Source organism: Mirounga leonina, unplaced genomic scaffold, assembly GCF_011800145.1.
Source record: "Mirounga leonina isolate KUSES-001 unplaced genomic scaffold, KU_Mleo_1.0 Mir_166, whole genome shotgun sequence".
NCBI lineage: Eukaryota > Metazoa > Chordata > Mammalia > Carnivora > Phocidae > Mirounga > Mirounga leonina.
The window spans coordinates 27,252,939-27,269,249 of NW_023270418.1; the positions used below are offsets into that span (position 1 = coordinate 27,252,939).

At 45.2% G+C, this 16,311-nt stretch overlaps 1 protein-coding gene across 1 annotated transcript in view; it reads left to right on the top strand.

Moving 5' to 3' along the window:
* STX3 (syntaxin 3) overlaps nucleotides 1–16,304 on the top strand; it is a 34,240-nt gene extending 17,936 nt beyond the window's left edge. Inside the window, exons 3-4 of the mRNA XM_035012935.1 lie at nucleotides 13,481–13,580; nucleotides 15,642–16,304. Of these exons, the coding sequence (XP_034868826.1) occupies nucleotides 13,481–13,580; nucleotides 15,642–15,949 (408 nt within the window). The 3' untranslated portion in view covers nucleotides 15,950–16,304. The remainder of the gene's footprint in view (nucleotides 1–13,480; nucleotides 13,581–15,641) is intronic.
* The last annotated feature ends 7 nt before the right edge of the window (nucleotides 16,305–16,311 follow it).

Consider the following 16,311-nt stretch of genomic DNA (forward strand, 5'->3'; position numbering starts at 1 on the left):
ACCTCGAGGGCTGCTTTTCTTTTTTGCTTTCTCCTTGTCAGATGCTTTTCTGTCATTTAGGAAAAATAAACCCAAACCCTGTCATATTTCGGGTGGAGAAGGGGACTGCACGGTGGGGTGGAGAGAGAATCATCTTCGGAATTAAGTTCCTTATCTGCTACTGACTGTGTGATCTCGGGCACATTCCTTGACTTCCCTCAGTCTCTGTGAGCTTGTCTGTGAAGTGGGGAGCAACATAGTCACCTCGCAGATTTGTTGGGGAGTAAAGGAGCTGACACTCAAAAAGTGCCTCCTGTGGGCTTAGGTAAATGTCACTCCCCTGCTTTCCATCTGACGGGGCCCCGGGAGGGTAATGCTGCAGTGGGGCAGAGGTGGAGGAGGGGGTGAGGGTGGCCACGGATGGTGGAAAGTGGCCACGCAGGCTCTGGCTCCCATGGGTCCTGGTCCGGATCGCAGCACTGCCCTGACCAGCGGTATAACTTTGGAAAAGTTGTTTCACTACCCTAAACCCCAGCTTCCTCTAAAGCAGGAACAGTGGTGTTACCTTCTGGGTTTTATAAATATAAACCGAGAACGTATGTGGATGTACCTAGCACAGCACCTGACATACAGTAAGTATGTCTTCAGTCTGTTTGAGCTGTCCTCACTGTTCCATTCCTGATGTGTTTGGGAATGTGGTCTGGAAATAGCCTTGAAAGGGGGATAAAGCACATGCCAGGTAATGGGGTTTGGGGAAACGAGGGGGGCCCCCCCATATGTGGCTGGGGAACACACCGAGTGCATCCTGCAGGAATATAGCTAAATAGGCACTCTTGCGATACACCTTGTTTTTGGACTTGTTCCAACAAGCTGGTCACCCACGGCTGTTTGTCGAGGACCGAGTGTATGAATCACAACCCCGTCAGAAAGGTACGTGCAAGGTGCAGGTGAAGTCACGGGATCAGGACGTTTTCCAAAATGTGCACTGCACTGTAAAACTCAAATGGTTTCTCCAGCTTCTCAGCTGTTAGAGAAAAAAATTGGCCCTTGGGTCTCCAGGCCTTAGATGATTAAGCCAGGGGCTGGTAGATGATAAACCTCGGATTATTGTCTAAGTTGTGCTTATTTGTATTTTCTTTGCTCTGTTTGCTCAGTTGGCAGCGAGAACACATTTTCGAAGGAAGTGGACCTGCCTAGAAGGCAGAAACATTAGGGGCTTATTCTTCTATATTCATTCGTCCATTCAACAGAATATACATGTGCTTACTGTCTTCCACACAGTGTGTTAAGGGCTGGGGCTAACAACATTCTGTGTGACAGGGTCCTTTGCCCTCTGGTGGCTCTTTATCTGGTGAGTCACAATAATACAAATGTCAATAGGTCCTAGGGGAGCACAGCAGGGGAGAGAGGAAGGTGAGAGAAGGCCCCAGTGGTTCTTAACTAGAGCTGCCCCTCTGAATCACCTGGGGAGCCTTTTGTCCATCCACATGCCTCGTTCCGAGGGCCTGGAATGGCTTAGACTTTCAGATTTTTGGAATGATTCTTTTGCCTCTCCAGTTATGAACTGCTGCAAAGTGACGGGGAGCCTTTGAAGGTGTTAAGCAAGGAAAGGCTGGGATCAGAGTGTGTTTTAGGAAAAGTCATTCTGGTGGCAGTTCGTGGAGGGCAGGAAAGGCCAGCAATGGAAAGACTAGCCAATTGGCTGGTGCGGTAGCCTGTGGGAAAGAGGATGGGAACTCTGACCCGCATCTGGGACCCTGGCAGCAGCATGGCGTATCATCTAGGGGTGCTTTTGAGTAACTGTGGCTTAAGCAATCAAGGTATGCAATCATTTCCCATGTGAAGAAGTCTGCATTGAGGGTGGTGCAGTGGGTTGGAGGAGGTGGGGTTCTAGGTCAGTATCTTTGTGATCCTCTTGGCTTTTTCCTTGGGATTGGGAGATAGAGTCTGTTCTGATTACCTGTTGCCATATAACAAATCACCCCAACAATTAGGGTGTCAAAACAACCATTTTGTAATGCCAACAGATTCTGTGGATTAGGAATTCAGGCGCAGGGAACAGTGGGGGTGGGTGATTTTTTGCTCCACAATTTCTGGGGACTTTGTTGGGAGGACTTGGACAGCTGGACACTGGAACCTTATAGAGACTTCTTTATTCAAACGTCTGTTGACTTAGGGGCAATCTCCGTAGAGACCATCAGTTGGAGCGCCTCTACCTGACCTGTTTCTGTGGCTTGGGTTTCTTAGCCTGGCCAACTCAGGATCATCGGGATGTTACATGGAAGCTCAGGGCTCCAACGCAAGGTTCCAGCTCTGGAAGACATATGGCGCATCCCTTCTGTACTCTGATGTCAGAGCAGTCACAGGCCTGCCAGGTTCACAAGATCAGTGCATAGATGCCCCCTCTCAGTGGGAGGACCATTAAAGAATCGGTGCCATGTTTTAAGACTTCCAGAGCCACAGCTCCGTATGACACCAGCGTGTGTGACCATCGCAAGAAGTCAGAAAGGGGGAAGCAGAGAAGTCCTTAGATCCTTTTATCAGGCGAGAAAACCTCCCCAGTCCTCCAAGTTGACTTCCCTTTGTGGCCCACTGACCAACAGTGGATCACGTGGTCACAGCCACTCAGCTGGGAGGGACACCGGGGAAGTGAGTACTTCGCAAAGGGACAGCCGTTGCCAGGATTGACATAGAGCTGATCCTGATTCATCGCCTGGGGCTGACAACATTGCTGCCCAAACAAAATCAGAGTTCTGTTCACAAGAAAGGGCAGGGGCCAGGGGATGGCTGTTTGGTGCATCAAAGTGCTCGTCACGGATGGTGAGCAAATATGTTTAAAAAACGCTTCACACTCTTTTTGTCCCATGGGGAATTAAAATATACATGAACTTATTAAAGGCTCTGAGATGTCCCGTAATAAAGAAACCTGCTTAACTTGCTTATCTGAGCATTTATTTTTTCACAGAGCGCTTTCTGACATGTAACTTCTATTAGCAAGGGTGAATGAGGACATTTCAGAAAATGCTATTATAAAGTTTTTCGTTTTTTTTTTTTTTTTTTTTCAGGGTTGGAGGAAGTGTTTTATTTTTTTAAAGATTTTATTTATTTATTTGAGAGAGAGAGACAGAGTGAGAGAGAGCACAAGAGGGGGTAGAGGCAGAGGGAGAAGCAGACTCCCCACGGAGCAAAAAGCCCGACATGGGACTCGATCCCGGGACTCCGGGATCATGACTTGAGCTGAAGGCAGTCGCCTAACCAACTGAGCCACCCAGGTGCCCCAGGGGGAGGTGTTTTAAGAAAGAAATCTGTGAGACTGTTTGGCAGTTCCACTGGTGTAGGAAGCTTACTTATCTCCCGAAGTTACTTGTATTCACTTATTTACTCAGTCAACAGACGTAGACCGAGTGACGCCCTGAGCTCGGCCAATGACGGCTGTGAGGTGGTGCAACTGGAGAGAGGTCCCTGAGTCAGGGCGGGGACAGGCGAGAGTGCAGGGCGTGTCAGGGCTGTGGTGCCTCGCAGGGCGGAGCGATGCCTACTTAGAGGAACTGGAAGCAGAGGCATTCCTGCGGAGGCTTGAGTTTTGTTAAAACTAAGAACCTCGGAATGAATGTAACATGGAAACCTCAGCATCGAGTCAAAGCTAGCAGGTTAAGGATTCTTTAGTTCCTTCTTCAGGTGGAATATTCGGGTGAGTCGGTGAGCTGGGCAGTGCCTTGCCCTCTCCCGGCACGTGCCTGTTTGCTCTCAGGTCCGTCCCCTGCCCTCTCTGGGCTCCGCTCCGTACTGCAGGGCACTCATTTCCCAGGTTCCCTTGCCTGCCGGCTCTGGTGTGTCTGACCTGGGGAGGCACTGGCAGAAGACCCGAGGAGGAGGGAAGAGGCCGTGGTTTTCCTCCCCAGACATGTCTCCTCTATGGCCTCCAAGGGTTCTGCTGGGCCATTCCACCATGCTCTGGCTCCCATCACAGGGGGCCTGGCCCTTGGGCCCTGGTGACCCTGCTGTTGGGAATTTCCAGAGTGCCTCACCATCCTCTGTTTGGCTTCTTGGCTCTTCCATCCTGGAGGAAAGAATCCCTGCACTCTTGTTATTTCAGCTAAAATAACTAGAGAGATTTTTGTTTCCCTGACCAAATTTTGAGTGATGCAAAACCCGAATGTACTTAATTGATTTGAGATTATTATCTAAGAATACTAGTTTTCATTGGTCAGTATAACTCTGAGATTGCTCCTTTCTTTTCTTTCATGAAAGGGAAGTTCCACTGGTTTATCACTAGTCTTGATAAAACCCCTGACAGACTTGACTTCTGTTGCTTGGACTGAGACCTCTCTGTTCCTTCTAGTCAGTGTGTGTTTTCCAAAGCAAAGAAGCAAACAAATCAAAGAGGACTTGACTGAGAATGTGTAATACAGGGACTATTTTGGATTCTTCTCGTTTTGGGGAATAGTCAAGGTGTATGAATTGTGAAAAGGAGTAATTTTTTTGACCCTTACAATCCCATTACTTTGCCACAGTAACAGGGTGGCATATAATAAATATGCAGGAATTAATTAATGTCTAACTAGAGGTACAGAGTATGTGGCGGCTTAGGGGAGGCAGAGACTCGTTGTTAAGTAGAATAGACAAAGCCTCCACCCTACCGCACGGCAACCCACCACTTCTCCAAAGTAGGACTTTCTCTGCTTCCCATTACCTAATTAGATTCCACTGGCTACTTAGGTCCAGAAGGAGGAGGCCATCCATGCCTTGAAAATAACTTCCTCCTTTTAGTTAGACAGTGGTGATTAGTATAATCTGGTAATCATAATGGGTTCCTTGAGGCAACACCCAACGTGAAGAGTGATTGACCTGCTGTCGGTCTTGATTTCCTTGGGTGGCTGCTGACAACATCACAGGGCATTTTGTTAACGTTGGGGATTGCTGGGAGGTGTAGATGAGATGTGCTTGTGAAGGTAAGCAGAGCACCTGGCACATAATAAAAGGGCAGTAATTGCTGGCTGTTCCTGGATTTCTCATCATCGTTTCATTTTGTGAGCATGTACTTCTCGTTAAGTGTTTGACATGCATTATCTCATCTAATCCCCACAAAAACTCTAAAGTGGGAAATATGAAAATCCTCGTTTCACAGAGAAGAGAACCAGGGCTGGGGGTGTGTGTGGGGGTGAGTGGATCATTCAAGATCATAAAACTGCTGGGACGTGAAGCTGAAAGTTGAGCCTGGCCTGTTTGATTCATAACATTTTCTTTTTCGTTTCTTTTTTTTTATTAACATATAATGTATTATTTGTTTCAGGGGTACAGGTCTGTGATTCATCAGTCTTACACAATTCACAGCTCTCACCGTAGCACATACCCTCCCCAGTGTCCATCAGATTCTTAACATTTTCTGAACTGTACTGTCTGAATGGCCACCTTACCGACAAGGCATTGAAAAATACATTTTATTATTTTATTTTATTTTAAAGATTTATTTATTTGACAGAGAGAGGAGGGGCAGAGGGAGAGAATCTTTAAGCAGACTCCCCACTGAGTGCAGAGGCTGACATGGGGCTCAATCTCGTGACCCTATGATCATGACATGAGCTGAAATCAAGAGTCGGATGCTTAGTGAAGCCACTAGGTGCCCCAAAAAATACATTTTGAAAAGTAACAGACAATAAGCATTGAGGATGTACTGGCTGCAAGTTTAGCATATGGTGATTAAAAAAATACAACTTTCAGATTGGTTCTTTCAATCAGCAACGATTCTCGAGCACTCTTGGTCCATGAAGCTCTCTGTAGGGAGCCTTGGTTAGAGGAGGAAGGAATAGGCACATGATCTCAGCAAACGGCAACTGAGCCAGTCCTCACAGAAGAGGGAGTGGAACACGAGCATTAACGTGTCACAGGCTGAATACCCAGGGACGTGGGAGAGAAGATCGAGGAGCCTCCCATCGGCGGTTCTTGCACCTTTATACCTGGTTCAGGAGACAGGATTTGGTGTCTAACAGATGCCCGGTTTTGCCTCTTTCTGCAGCATGGCCTGGAGTGAGTTCCTGTCCTGTGAGCCACCGTATTCTCAGGCACAAAAAAGGAGCTAATGAGGACGACCTCACAGAAGTGTCAGCTTGTTTCTGACACGTGTATTTGTTAATTCAGTTCTTAAATATATTCTTGTATAAGGTAATGTCAGGATATTTAGAACAACCCCCAACAAACACAAATGGCCCCTGAGCTTTTAGATTCAGCCTTCATACTAGGTTCGCCCCCTCCCCGGCCCCCCCCCCCCCCCCTGAGTCTTTGCTTATCTGGCAAATGCACGAAAGAAAATTAATTGCCTGCAGCTGCTACCATGAAATACCCAGAAAGTCACCTTGGAGGAAAACCACACTTCCAAGAAAAAACAAAGACACAGAGTTCAAAAGAAGAACGCTCTATGATCGGCCAGTTGCCCATCCTGAAGTCCTAGATGGGTTCTGTGATTATTTGGTGAATTGACAAAGTTCCTGGATTACTAAATCAGAATCCCTGAAATGCCTCCAAGTGGTGAGGTTGATCAGGACAGAGGAAAAAGGGCAGCCAGCCTGCACTGGGTGGAGGATGGAGGAGGTGGGAGTGGGAGCCCGTGCTCCCTGGGCTCGGAAGTCCCACAGGAAGGCTGAGGGTGCAGCACGTAGGGCTCCACTCTCCCACCCACAGGGTCAGATAGGCCATCTACCATCCGGTCTCTGGATGTCTGGAGTGACTCTGGACTTGAGGCCCAGCAGCTAACAGCTTCCTGTCTCATCTTTCTATCATTGACCAAAGTTCGGATCAGGATGTTCTTCGCTTTATGAAATAATATTCCAGAATATATTTTCTGAGACATCCAATCTGTTGAACATGGAACATCTAAGGCCTTATGATGTGTTAAGAAATGTGAAACCTTTTATTTTTTTAAAAATATTTTATTTATTTATTTGATAGAGATAGAGAGAGGGAGAGCACAAGCAGGGGGAGCGGCAGGCAGAGGGAGAGGGAGAAACAGACTCCCTGCTGAGGAAGGAGCTCGATGTGGGGCTTGATCCCAGGACCCTGGGATCATGACCTGAGCCGAAGGCAGCCGCTTAACTGACTGAGCCACCCAGGCGCCCCATACCTTTTTTTTTTAATTTAATTTTATTATATTATGTTAGTCACCATACAGTACATCATTAGTTTTTGATGTGGTGATCCATGATCCATTATTTTTGTATAACACCCAGTGCTCCATGCAGTACGTGCCCTTCTTAATATCCATCACCCAGCTAACTCATCCCCCCTCCCCCCTACCCTCTAAAACCCTCAGTTTCTCGGAGTCCATAGTCGCTCATAGTTCATCTACCCCTCCGATTCTTCCACCTTCATTTTACCCTTCCTTCTCTAAATGTCCTCCGTGTTATTCCTTATGTTCCACAAGTAAGTGAAACCATATGATAATTGACTGTCTCTGCTTGACTTATTTCACTTAGCATAATCTCCTCCAGTCCCATCCATGTTGATGTAAAAGTTGGGTATTCATCTTTTCTGATGGCTGAGTAATATTCCATTGTATATATGGACCACATCTTCTTTATCCATTCATCTGTTGAAGGGCATCTCGGCTCTTTCCACAGTTTGGCTATTGCAGACATTGCTGCTATGAACACTGGGGTGCATATGGCCCTTCTTTTCACTACATCTGTGTCTTTGGGGTAAATGCCCAGTAGTGCAATTGCTGGGTCATAGGGTAGTTCTATTTTTAATTTTTTGAGGCACCTCCACACTGTTTTCCAAAGTGGCTGTACCAATTTGCATTCCCACCAGGAGGGTTACCCTTTCTCCACAACCTCTCCAACATTTGTTGTTTCTTGCCCTGTCAATTTTTGCCATTCTAAGTGGTGTAAGGTGGTATCTCAGTATGGTTTTAATTTGTATTTCCCTGATGGCTAATGATGATGAACATTTTTTCATGTGTCTGTTAGCCATTTGTATGTCTTCTTCAGAGAAGTGTCTTTTCATGTCTTCTGCCCATTTTTTGACTTGATTATTTGTTTTTTGGGGGTTGAGTTTGAGAAGTTCTTTATAGATCTTGGATACCAGCCCTTTATCTGTAGTGTCATTTGCAAATATCTTCTCCCATTCTGTGGGTTGCTTCCTTGTTCTGTTGACTGTTTTCCTTTGCTATGCAGAAGCTTTTTATCTTGATGAAGTCCCAAAAGTTCATTTTTGCTTTTGTTTCACTAGCTTTTGGAGATGTATCTTGAAAGAAGTTGCTGTGACCGATGTCAGAGAGGTTATTGCCTATGTTCTCCTCTAGGATTTTGATGGATTCCTGTCTCACATTGAGGTCTTTCATCCATTTTGAGTTTATCTTTGTGAATGGTGTTAGAGAATGGTCGAGTTTCATTCTTCTGCATGTGGCTGTCCAATTTTCCCAGCACCATTTATTGAAGAGACTGTCTTTTTTCCATTGCATATTTTTTCCTGCTTTGTCGAAGATTATTTGACCATAGAGTTGAGGGTCCATATCTGGGCTCTCTATTCTGCTCCATTGGTCTATATGTCTGTTTTTGTGCCAGTACCGTGCTGTCTTGGTGATCACTGCTTTGTAATACAGCTTGAAATCGGGCAACGTGATGCCCCAGCTTTGTTTTTCTTTTGCAACATTTCCTTGGCGATTCGGGGTCTTTTCTGATTCCATACAAATTTTAGGATTGTTTGTTCCAGCACTTTGAAAAATGTCATTGGAATTTTGATCGGGATGGCATTGAAGGTATAGATTGCTCTGGGTAGCATAGACATTTTAACAATGTTTATTCTTCTGATCCATGATCATGGAATGTTTTTCCATTTTTTTGTGTCTACTTCAATTTCTTTCATGAGTGTTCTGTAGTTCCTAGAGTATAGATCCTTTACCTCTTTGGTTAGGTTTATTCCGAGGTATCTTATGGTTTTTGGTGCTATTGTAAATGGAATCGTTTCTTTAATTTCTTTTTCTACAGTTGCGTTGTTAGTGTATAAGAAAGCAACTGATTTCTGTGCATTGATTTTGTATCCTGCCACATTACTGAATTGCTGGATGAGTTCTAGTAATTTGGGGGTGGAGTCTTTTGGATTTTCCACATAAAGTATCATGTCATCTGCAAAAAGAGAGAGTTTGACTTCTTCTTTGCCAATTTGAATACCTTTTATTTCTTTTTGTTGTCTGATTGCTGTTGCTAGGACTTCTAGTACTATGTTGAACAATAGTGGTGAGAGTGGGCATCTTTGACGTGTTCCTGATCTTAAGGGAAAGGCTCTCAGCTTTTCCCCATTGAGGATGATATTCGCTGTGGGTTTTTCATAGATGGATTTTATGAACTTGAGGAATGTTCCCTCTATCCCTATACTCTGAGGAGTTTTAATCAGGAAAGGATGCTGTATTTTGTCAAATGCTTTTTCTGCATCATTTGAGAGGACCATATGGTTCTTCTCTCTCCTCTTACTAATGTGTTCTATCACATTGATTGATCTGCGAATGTTGAACCACCCTTGCATCCTGGGGATAAATCCCACTTGGTCGTGGTGGATGATCCTTTTAATGTATTGTTGGATCCTATTAGCTAGGATTTTGTTGAGGATTTTGGAATCCATGTTCATCAGGGATATCAGTCTGAAATTCTCCTTTTTGATAGGGTCTGCCTGGTTTGGGGATTAAGGTAATGCTGGCCTCACAGAATGAGTCTGGAAGCTTTCCTTCTGTTTCTACTTTTTGAAACAGCTTCAGGAGAATAGGTATTATTTCTTCTTTGAATGTTTGGTAGAATTCCCCAGGGAATCCATCAGGCCCCAGACTCTTGTTTTTTCGGAGGTTTTTCATCACTGCTTCAATCTCGTTACTGGTTATTGGCCTATTCAGGTTGTCAATTTCTTCCTGTTTCAGTCTTGGCAGCTTATAGGTTTCCAGGAAGGCCTCCATTTCATCCAGATTGCTCAGTTTATTGGCATATAGTTGTTGATAATAATTTCTAATAATTGTTTCTATTTCCTTGGTGTTAGTCGTGATCTCTCCCCTTTCATTCATAATTTTATTAATTTGCGTCCTTTCTCTTTTCTTTTGGATAAGTCTGGCCAGTGGTTTATCGATCTTATTAATTCTTTCAAAGAACCAACTTCTAGTTTTGTTGATCTGATCTACTGTGTTTCTGGTTTCTAATTCATTGATTTCTGCTCTAATTTTAATTATATCTCTTCTAATGCGTGGCTTAGGCGTCGTTTGTTGCTTTTTCTCTAGTTCTTTAAGGTGTAGAGTTAGTTGGTGAATTCGGGATTTTTCTATTTTTTTGAGTGAGGCTTGGATGGCTATGTATTTCCCCCTTAGGACCGCCTTTGCAGTATTCCATAGGTTTTGGACTGCTGTGTTTTCGTTCTCATTGATTTCCATGAATTGTTTAAGTTCTTCTTTGATTTCTTGGTTGACCCAAACATTCTTGAGCAGAGTGGTCTTTAGCTTCCAAGTATTTGAATTTCTGCCAAATTTTTTCTTGTGATTGAGTTCCAGTTTTAGAGCATTGTGGTCTGAGAATATGCAGGGAATAATCTCAATCTTTTGGCATCGGTTGAGACCTGATTTGTGACCCAGTATGTGGTCTGTTCTGGAGAAAGTTCCATGTGCGTTCGAGAAGAATGAGTATTCTGTTGTTTTAGGGTGGAATGTTCTGTACATATCTATGAGGTCCATCTGGTCCAATGTATCATTCACAGCTCTTGTTTCCTTGTTGATTTTCTGCTTAGATGATCTGTCCATTGCTGAGAGTGGAGTATTGAGGTCTCCTACAATTAACGTATTGTTATCAATATGACTCTTTATTTTGGTTAACAGTTGGCCTATGTAGATGGCTGCTCCCATGTTGGGGGCATAGATATTTACAATTGTTAGGTCTTCTTGTTGGATAGACCCTTTAAGAATGGTATAGTGTCCTTCTGTGTCTCTAACTACAGTCTTTAGTTTTAAATCTAATTTGTCTGATATAAGAATTGCTACTCCAGCTTTCTTTTGAGGTCTGCTGGCATGGAATATGGATCTCCATTCCTTCACTTTCAGTCTGGATGTATCTTTAGGTTCAAAATGAGTCTCTTGTAGACAGCATATGGATGGGTCCTATCTTTTTATCCAATCTGTAACCCTGTGCCATTTTATGGGAGCATTTAGGCTGTTCACGTTCAGAGTGATTATTGAAAGATACGAATTTATTGTCATCATGTTGCCTGTGAAGACCTTGTTTTTATAGAATGTCTCTCTAAATTTCTGTTATATATCACTCTTGGTGTCTTTCTCCTTTTATAGAGCCGCCCTTAATATTTCTTGCAGGGCCGGCTTAGTGGTCACATATTCTTTCAGTTTCTGTGGTGTTGGAAGCTCTGCATCTCTCCCTCCATTCTAAATGACAGCCATGCCAGATAAAGTATTCTCGGCTGCATGTTCTTCTCGTTTAGTACCCTGAATATGTCTTGCCAGGCCTTTCTGGCTTGCCAGGTCTCTGTGGATAGGTCTGACGTTATTCTGATGTTCCTCCCTCTGATCGTAAGGAATCTCTTCCCCCTAACTGCCCTTAAGATGGTTTCCTTGGTTCTAAGATTTGTGAGTATTCCTATTACATGCCGGGATGTTGGCCTGTTTTCCTTGATCTTGGGAGGGGTCCTCTCTGCCTCTAGGACATGAATGTTTGTTTCATTCCCCATATTAGGGAAGTTCTCAGCTACGATTTGCTCAAATACATCTAGTCCCCTCTCTCTCTCCACTCCCTCTGGGATTCCAATTATTCTGACATTGGAATGCTTCATGGTGTCACTTATTTCTCTGATTCTCTTATGTGAAACCCTTTTTGAAGTGGTTTGTGTGTTTTATCCTAGAGAGCCTTTTTTTCTCAGTCCTATTTGATATAGTGGAATTACTTTGGCAAGACAGTCACATGATGGAAATGGGACATGGTGTGATGCAATGACATTATATGAGTTGTAAGAGGAGCCAGTGTTGATGTGAGAGACAAGGGAAGGGCAAAGTGGCAATTTCTGGCTTCACCCAAGGGCCTGAATCTGAGGTGGTCACACCTCTAGAGCCTGCCAGCATTCACAGGTGGTAACATAGGCCCTTGTTAGCGTTGGGTAGGTCTGGGATTCTGCTAGAGGTTAAACAGTTTGGAGAAACCACAAGATCAAGTCTTAGAAATAATGCAGAAAGCATCCCAGCTGGAGTCTGGAGTGCTCCCACTTCCAACCATCCCTATTTGAGTGTCGTCCCACTACGTGACCTGTGACCTCTTCAACCTTTAGGTTCCTCAGGTGAATAACGGTCCTCATGCGTCACCATGGATTGTTTTGCCAGCTGTGAAAATGCTTCACAAATGTGTGGGTGCGACTTGTATTTGGATTTATACTCTGATGATACGATTACATTGAAATTTTATTTTATATCTTGAAGCAAGTGAGTCTACTCTCAAACTGTGGTTCATCACAACCAGCATATTTGTAGAGGGACAATGTCCACAGTTCCACTGGCAGAAGTGCTCATTCGAGGGTTAGAGAACTCAAGTTTTATTTTTCCTGTTTTCTGTTTAATCTGGAGAGCTCTGACTGGGTTTTCAAAATCAAGTGAATTATTTGCTGGAAGAAGGTATGCTGGACACTGCATACAGAGTTGTATTTTATCGTATTCCTGATGGTAAGATGCTGCTGGATGGTATTTTACAAGATTTGTCTGTTAATTGCCACAGCATTGATAAGCCCATCCTTCTGGAAGTGCGGCAGCTAGACCTGGTGGGCGTTGAGGTCTCTGTCGGGCTCCCCTATCAGCTGAGGAGTGCTCGCGCAGCAGTGTCTTGTGATCCTGTTCTATCTGGGAATGAAGTGCTGCTGGGAATATTTTATGATGCACACCTTGCATAATCAGGAACCTTAGTCAGGTGCAGACATGGTCTGTGGCTGGAGTGTCTGGAGGCTGATCATCTGGGGGAATCCAGCAGAACACATGTCCAGGGGAAACTCTGGTGTCTCCTGAGGGGGCCATGCTTATTAGTCTCTCTCTCTCTCTTCTTTGTTTTCACTCTCTACGTCTGTTCTCTCCCCTTCCCTGCTTTTCTTTCCGACTTCCCTTTTCTCTCTCTCCCATCCTCCCCCTTCTGGTGTTCTCGTTCCCGGGGTGGCCGACTGGTCTGCCTGATACGGTTTATTGGCTCTGTCATCTGACTCGTCTTCTTGGGTTTTCCTGGCTCTTCTTGACTCTGGTCCACAGCCTCCCATCCCAGATGGGTGGATGTGTTCTTCTCGGAGCAGGGCGTGTGGGTTTTTGGTGACTGCTCTGGATGCTAGTTTATCTGGTCATGCAAAGGGCACTCACCCAGCAGCAGAAGACTTTTTAGTCCTCATGTTGTCCCACAAACCCAGAAGGTGGGCGGCTTTCCCCAGGGAGCTCTGCTAAGCTTTTATCTCAGTTGTGGACATGTTCTTCCTCCCCCAACAAAGGCTATTGTCTTTGTGATTCTAGATCGAGGAAACTCGGCAAAACATTGACAAGATATCCGAGCACGTGGAAGAGGCTAAGAAACTCTACAGTATCATCCTGTCTGCACCGATTCCAGAGCCAAGTGAGTGTTTACTTAGACCCGAGTCACCCAGCAATTGCCCTTGGCATTGGGGCTGAGCCAGTTTTCCTCCCTCCTGTGAGCAGCAGGGGGTGTGTGCACCACACCACACCGTGTACACGTTGGGTCTGTCCATTCTCCTTTCCCTGCCTGAGCTCACGTGCCCAGCTCAGCCGGCTCTGGTCTTCATGGTCCCGCGGAGTCCATGTGGCCGAACTCTCCTCTCCTTGCCATCCAGCCCCTCTCACGACTGCAGTGACGCTGACTGCTGCTCACGTCCCTCATCTCGGCTGTACCTTTGCGTGTGCTATTTCCCCACCTGAAATGCTTTTCCCCGCCCCCATCCAAATCCTGCCAGATCAAGGCCATCTTTTTTCCATGAGATGTTCCAGAATGGGTCACGTTCACTTCAATCCCACCTATTCCGAGACTCCCATTTGGTACCCCCACCTCAGCAAACTTTCACATTTTTAGAGTGGGGTTAGGGCTGTATTTTAGGTTCCTTAAGGACAAGAAACGAGCCAGATGCTATCCTTTTGCTCTGAATTGTTCAGCGGCTCCCTAGCACCAGAAGGTTAAAGCTGGAATGTTTCAGTGGAGCACACGGGAATTGTCTTAGTCACATGCCTGCCCTTCTCCACACCCTTTCCTCCTGCCACCCTTCCCCCATGTCACCCACACTTTAGCCAGACTGAACTTTTGCTGTTCCCCAAATGGTTCTTGTCTCCTCATGTCTTTTACATATCGTCCCTCCTCCCAGAGACTCTGCTCTTCATCTCCTTTTCTGCCTGGTTAGCACTTCCTCCTTTGTCAAGACACAATCTTACTATCATCTGTCTTTAGAAGTGTTTCCAGATCCCTCCAGGCTGTGCTAGGGGCTCTTCATCACCATCCTGTGCACACCTTGACCAGAACTCACACCTTACTCCACACTGCACATTAGAACAACTGATTTATTCGTTCCTTGTCCCCCAGTAGACCCTGAGCCCCTGAAGGCAGGATCTCTATCTTCTCTCTGATGGCTTAGTGTCTAGCTCAGGTCCAAGCTTGTAGCAGGTGCTGAAGGATGGTTTCTGAATGAATAGTCATGGCCAGTACTTCCTTTGCTCCATATATCCTAGAGTAGCATTGTGCACATAGTAGGTATGTCATAAATATTTGCTCGAATCTAGGTTGATGAGCCTTTGTTGGCATCCCTTTTCTCAGAAATCCCATGAAACTCTCTCCTACCTTTGAGCTGAAACCATCATGGTAAACCAGATGATTTCCTCTAAAAGCAAGGTTCTCATAATTTTGTGTGCCACAGGATTACTTGGGAAAGCTTTTTTTTTTTTAATTCAACTTAAAGTTAGTTAACATATAGTGTATTTTTAGGTTCAGGGTAGAGTTTAGTGATTCATCAGTTGCATATAACACCCATTGCTCATTTACATCAAGTGCTCTCCTTACCTCCCCTCCAGCAACCCTCAGTTTGTTCCCTAGAGTTGAGTCTCTTATGGTTTGCCTCTTTCTCTGTTTTTATCTTATTTTTCCTTCCCTTCCCCTATGTTCATCTGTTTTGTTTCTTAAATTCCACATGAGTAAAATTATATGGTATTTGTCTTTCTCTGACTTATTTTGCTTAGCATAATACCCTCTAGATCCATCCATGTTGTTGAAAAATGGCAAGATTTCATCCTTTATGATGGCTGAGTAGTATTCCATTGTATATATATACCACATCTTCTTTATCCATTCATCTGTGGATGGACATCTGGGTTCTTTCTCTATTTTGGCTTTTGTGGACATTGCTGCAATAAACATTGGGAAAGCTTGTTAAAAAGACAGATTGTAGGGCTCCAACTGTGGGTGTTTTTATTCTGTAGGTCTGGGACCAGGGTGCCTAGAAAAGTGCTTATTAAATAAGCTGTCTGTGATTCTAAGGACAGATGTCTAGGGAGCACCTCAGGATAAATACTGCTGTGGGTGGTGGGTACTTGAGAAAGCTCCCACCTCCTCTTGCTTGGTGAGGCTCACAGAGCAATTAGTCTCTCTAGCTGATTCTGCTTGCCTTTGTTTACCCAGAAACCAAGGATGACCTAGAGCAGCTCACGACCGAGATCAAGAAAAGGGCCAACAACGTCCGGAACAAACTGAAGAGTAAGAAGGGAGCAACGGCAACAAGCCAGCCCCACCACCAGCCACCTCACATCCGCGGCGCCCACATCCGCGGGGCCCAGCTCTTCTGGACCGAAACTCATCCAGATGATACGCTTGTCCCATCTTCGCTTGTAGTTTGGGCACTGCCCCCGAAATCTTGCCTGTCCTGGAAGCAGGACTGCAGTTGGAAGAGTACAGAACCAAAGTGTGCTGCCGGCTGCCGAGTCGTGTGACTCGGTGCTTTAACTTGGTCCCTTGACTTTTCTCTTACTCGTCCCATTTCCCTGCTCTACGTCCATGTGAACAATAATGCTGGCGCTATCGAGGTGTAGGACGTATTATTATTCAGTCTGCAGACAGTTCTTGGGGGGCCAGGTCTCCACCCCTTCAGTTTAGACCTTTGTTCAGTGAGGCGAGGTCATAGACTGAGTTCCCCTGGGGTCCAAAAGGTCTCTTTGTTCCAACGGCATTTTTGTCCAGTTGGCTTGGGAAAGCAGACTGTTGATCAGAGGGTGGAGGTGGCATTCATCATTTCTTCCCCCAAAACGAATCACAATACCTGTTTTCATGGGCAGAGGTGGAGGTGGTTAGGGGC